The sequence below is a fragment of the Gigantopelta aegis genome, unplaced genomic scaffold (genome assembly GCF_016097555.1).
Source record: "Gigantopelta aegis isolate Gae_Host unplaced genomic scaffold, Gae_host_genome ctg10918_pilon_pilon, whole genome shotgun sequence".
NCBI classification, from domain to species: domain Eukaryota; kingdom Metazoa; phylum Mollusca; class Gastropoda; order Neomphalida; family Peltospiridae; genus Gigantopelta; species Gigantopelta aegis.
In genome coordinates this window covers 1-5,450 of record NW_024532527.1, presented here as the reverse complement: position 1 = coordinate 5,450, position 5,450 = coordinate 1, and the positions used below count along the sequence as shown (strand labels likewise).

At 43.8% G+C, this 5,450-nt stretch overlaps 1 protein-coding gene across 1 annotated transcript; it reads right to left on the bottom strand.

Annotated features, from left to right (window-relative positions):
* Positions 1-575: 575 nt before the first annotated feature.
* LOC121390948 (cGMP-inhibited 3',5'-cyclic phosphodiesterase A-like) lies at positions 576-2,409 on the bottom strand (the record flags this gene model as incomplete). The annotated part of the gene is made up of 3 exons (XM_041522770.1): positions 576-763; positions 1,820-1,948; positions 2,298-2,409. Coding segments are annotated over 3 exons (429 nt in total), but the record flags the coding sequence as incomplete, so codon positions are not given.
* Between the last annotated feature and the right edge of the window lie 3,041 nt (positions 2,410-5,450).

Sequence of the window (5,450 nt, the reverse complement as noted above, 5' to 3'; positions counted from 1 at the left end):
CTGAAGTAACACTCTGTGATTGAACACACCTGATGACAGAGTCTGTGGCTTACCTATTCTGAAGTAACACTCTGTGATTGAACACACCTGATGACACAGTCTGTGGCTTACCTATTCTGAAGTAACACTCTGTGATTGAACACACCTGATGACACAGTCTGTGGCTTACCTATTCTGAAGTAACACTCTGTGATTGAACACACCTGATGACAGAGTCTGTGACTTACCTATTCTGAAGTAACACTCTGTGATTGAACACACCTGATGACAGAGTCTGTGACTTACCTATTCTGAAGTAACACTCTGTGATTGAACACACCTGATGACAGAGTCTGTGGCTTACCTATTCTGAAGTAACACTCTGTGATTGAACACACCCGATGACAGAGTCTGTGACTTACCTATTCTGAAGTAACACTCTGTGATTGAACACACCCGATGACACAGTCTGTGACTTACCTATTCTGAAGTAACACTCTGTGATTGAACACACCCGATGACACAGTCTGTGACTTACCTATTCTGAAGTAACACTCTGTGATTGAATACACCTGATGACAGAGTCTGTGACTTACCTCTTTTGAGTTTGTGGCCACCAGGAATGCGTTCGTTCTGCCTGGGTGATCGAAGTCATGCATTGCAGCCGCGGTGTACATCGCCATCAGCTCGAGGGCTGGGAAGTTTCCTCCCATAATTCCATAGCTGTCATCAGCCGCGAAACTCTGACGGTGCTGTATGCTCGTCCGATCACAACAATCAGATTCTGGGAGAAAAACAATTAAACATTTGACCACATTGTGGTATATTAGATGTAATCAATAACTGCCCTGTCAGAAAAACAATTAAACAATTGACCACATTGTGGTATATTAGATGTAATCAATAACTGCCCTGTCAGAAAAACAATTAAACAATTGACCACATTGTGGTATATTAGATGTAATCAATAACAGCTCTGTCAAAAAACCTAAACAACTGACCACATTGTGGTATACTAGATGCAATCAATAACTGCCATTACTTAGTCTATATAAGTCAAACAAGCAATTTGATATTTTAAAAAAATTTCAAATTTTGTACTTAATAAGCTTTGTTAGTTTTTGTAACACCCAACAGCTGATGTGTATTTTTGTGCTGGAGTGTCATTAAACATTCCTTATTCATTCAATGAACTTTGTAAAATCACTCTTTAATTATGTTCTAGCTTTAAATAGTGCAAATATACAGGTTTGTACGAAATGCATTAATCACTAGAGAACTGTGTCTACAGATTTCTACTGGAGATCTGTCTACTGATTTCTACTAGAGAACTGTGTCTACTGATGTCTACTAGAGAACTGTCTACTGATTTCTACTAGAGAACTGTGTCTACTGATGTCTACTAGAGAACTGTCTACTGATTTCTACTAGAGAACTGTCTACTGATTTCTACTAGAGAACTGTGTCTACTGATTTCTACTACAGAACTGTGTCTACTGATTTCTACTACAGAACTGTGTCTACTGATTTCTACTGGAGATCTGTCTACTGATGTCTACTGGAGAACTGTCTACTGATTTCTACTACAGAACTGTCTACTGATATCTACTAGAGAACTGTCTACTGATATCTACTAGAGAACTGTCTACTGATTTCTACTAGAGAACTGTCTACTGATTTCTACTAGAGAACTGTACTAATTTCTACTAGAGAACTGTGTCTACTGATTTCTACTAGAGAACTGTGTCTACTCATTTCTACTATAGAACTGTGTCTACTCATTTCTACTACAGAACCGTGTCTACTGATTTCTACTATAGAACTGTGTCTACTGTAATACCTGATTCACTCGACGACCCGTGCCGAGACATGATGTCTGCTGTGTTGATCTGCGTGAAGCCTGGAATGGGCTGAGTCGTCATGTAGTACACACCATGTAACACATCGGTGGCATGCACTCGGTTGTGATCTGAAATGTACAACACACCATGTAACACATCGGTGGCATGCACCCGGTTGTGATCTGAAATGTACAACACACCATGTAACACATCTGTGGCATGCACCCGGTTGTGATCTGAAATGTACAACACGTCATGTAGCTCATCGGTGGCATACATCCGGTTGTGATCTGAGATATACAACACACGATGTAACACATCGGTGGCATGCATCCGGTTGTGATCTGAAATGTACAACACACCATGTAACACATCTGTGGCATGCACCCAGTTGTGATCTGAAAACTCATGAAAACTAATTGAATATATGACAAAATCACCACAGATACTAATACAAAATGAAAACTATTTACTTACATGGTTTTTCTCTATATCCTAGTTCCAATGCATGAAAATAATTCACAAACTCAGGCAGGGGGATGCGGAATGTTTCAAAGAGACCAACTTCCATAAATAATTTATATGCTACCTGCAAACAAAACGGTATTTATTAGTTGAATCAGGCAAAACATCACAAGTTATCAGAACATAAACACAAAATATGCATATTATTAACAATAAACAGATTCACTTTGTCCGACAGTTCAAAGGAAAGTCCCACTGATTACCTATGTTAATCTCACCTTACTAATAATAAACTCACTGGGCCAGTTTCTCGTGCTCGTGCTAAGTAACACCAGGTTATCGTATAACCTTAGGTTAACCCGGGGCTACATAACATGCCGAAAACCTTTGCCTGTATCCGTGGACTAGCGGCTTTTCACATGCTTGGGTTATATACTCTTCAAAAGAAGAAACGCAAAACCACATTGTCGTAACATTTGGAGAATTGATTTAATTATTGAATGGCGAGTCCGATAATTAACAAATGTTGCAGGATTGTTCACAATTCACTCTAGTCCATTGTGAGTAAGTGATAGGACACACTACCAAGGTCAAGGTCATCTGGAGTCAATACCGGGTGTGGCCTCCGCGTGTGTTGACAACTGCCTGGCACCGCCTGCCCATTGAAGCAACCAGAGTACGGATGACGTCCCGGGGGATGGTGGCCCACTCGGACTGCAAGGCTGCTGCCAGCTCGTGCAGGGTCTGGGGCTGTGGTGGTCTCTGTCGGAGACGTCGGTCCAACTCGTCCCATAGATGCTCAATTGGGTTCAAATCCGGTGATGTCGATGGCCAAGGAAGGACATTAATGTTGTTGTTCTGTAGGAAAGCCGTTGTGAGACGTGCTGTGTGAGGCCTGGCGTTGTCATGTTTGAACACTGCGTTGGCGTTGGCCATAACTGGAATGATGTGTGGCCGGAGGATCTGGTCAATGTAGCCCTGTGCATTGAGGTTGCCCTGCACGTGGACCAGGTCAGTTCTGCCAGTGTGTGAGATGGCTGCCCACACCATGACACTACCCCCGCCGAATCTGTCCACTTCCTGCACGCAGTTTGCCGCATAACGTTCACCACGACACCTATACACGCGACATCTTCCATCATGACGTCGGAGCAGAAATCGGGACTCGTCACTGAACCACACCTGTCTCCATCGCAGTTGAGGCCATTGTCGATGAATCTGGCACCACTGCAGTCGGAGTCGGCGGTGTTGTGGTGTTAAGATGACACCTCGAACTGGACGTCTGGCACGAATTCCTACCTCACGTAGGCGGTTCCGTACGGTCTGGTCGGATATCCTGCGCAAACCTGGTATTGCTGCGGCTGTGGAGGTGGCAGTAGTCAATCGTTCCCGAAGGTGGCGTACCCGGATGTAGCGGTCCTGCCCGGGGGTAGTGACCCGTGGTCGACCGGATCTAGGGAGGTCACGTGTTGATCCATGTTGCTGGTAACGGTCCCACAGTCTGGAGATGGTGCTTGGGGACACATGGAATGCCCTGGCAACGGCCGTTCTGGATTCGCCTGCGTCTAGTCGGCCGATGGCATTGTTTCTCTGCGGTTCACTGAGACGTGGCATGTCCTGGATTGTCAACTGTCGGCCAGATACAGAGGCCAGGCAAGCGATCACCCTGCACTTTTATACTGTCGGTGTTCGTGTTGCACGTGCAGACAACGCACGTGCAGTGGTGACATGGTTTGCACGTGGCTGCATTTTTGCGAATATTCACATTTTGGAACTTTATTGTACAGTAGCTGCGTTTTATCAAATGTAACCGTGGGAATGTGTTTGGGACATGCAATGACCTTATATTCACAAAGCATGAACCGGTAGGAAACATAAAATCGGAGTTATAACCCATTTGTACCCTTTTGCGTTTCTTTTTTTGAAGAGTATAGATGTGTTACGAAAACCACGGGTTTTGCATGGGTTATCTGAAGAGTTCACGGAGTGCATTTGAAAGTGGGGGTCACTGTCAGTGCAATTGCCCGGGGTGGTGGTTAAAATTTTAGTCCCCCAAAGGGCTGAAATTGTTAAGAATTTCGGGGACATGCCCCCACTGACCCCCACCCCCACATAATTATTTTTAATGTTCAGGTGTCCAAATGCGACATTTCCAACCTTCCTAATACAAGAACCATGGAAAGGGTGGCCCCCGCGCCTCCACTATGTTGTGGGCCCTGGTTTTCTTCGCTTGGAAGGTATATAAACCATCGTATCCACTACATGCATGTTACATCTTCACAATGGCTGAAACTAGAGGTAAAAAACCCATAAGATAACTTCAGTGAAGATGACAAACGTCTATTGATAGATCTGATTAATGCAAATATTAAAATAATTGAAAGTAAAAAAAGTGATATAAAAACACATTTAGTGAAACAAAATGTGTGGCATGAAATACTTAAAAAATCCAGTAGTCAGTCTTCCGTAAAATGAGACCTGGGATAACTGAAAGAACTTTGGAAACGTTTGAAGTGCAAAGCCAAAAAAGATGTATCCCAGCTGAAGAAACATCAGAAAGGGACTGGTGGTGGATCACCTATGGCTGACATTGACGACATGAGCTATACAATTCAAGGCATGATTCCTGGTGAATTTGTGGAACCTGAGGTTAACCCGGGGTTTCCATAACCCTCTGATAAACCCAGGCACGTGAAACGTGCAATCTCAATAACCCATGGGTTAACCTGAGGTTAACCTGGGGTTTCCATAACCCTCTGATAAACCCGGGCACATGAAACGTGCAATCTAAATAACCCATGGGTTAACCTGAGGTTAACCTGGGGTTTCCATAACCCTCTGATAAACCCGGGCACGTGAAACGTGCAATCTAAATAACCCATGGGCTAACCTGAGGTTTTTATAACCCTCTGATAAACCCAGCATGAGAAACGTGCAATCTAAATAACCCATGGGTTAACCCGAGGTTAACCTGGGGTTTCCATAACCCTCTGATAAACCCAGCACGAGAAACTGGCCCATTCACTTTGTCTGACAGTTCAAAGACGGGGACGTCCCTCTGATTACCTGTTTTAATCTCACCTTACTAATAATAAACTCATTCACTTTGTCTGACAGTTCAAAGACGGGGAAGTCCCTCTGATTACCTGTGTTAATCTCACCTTA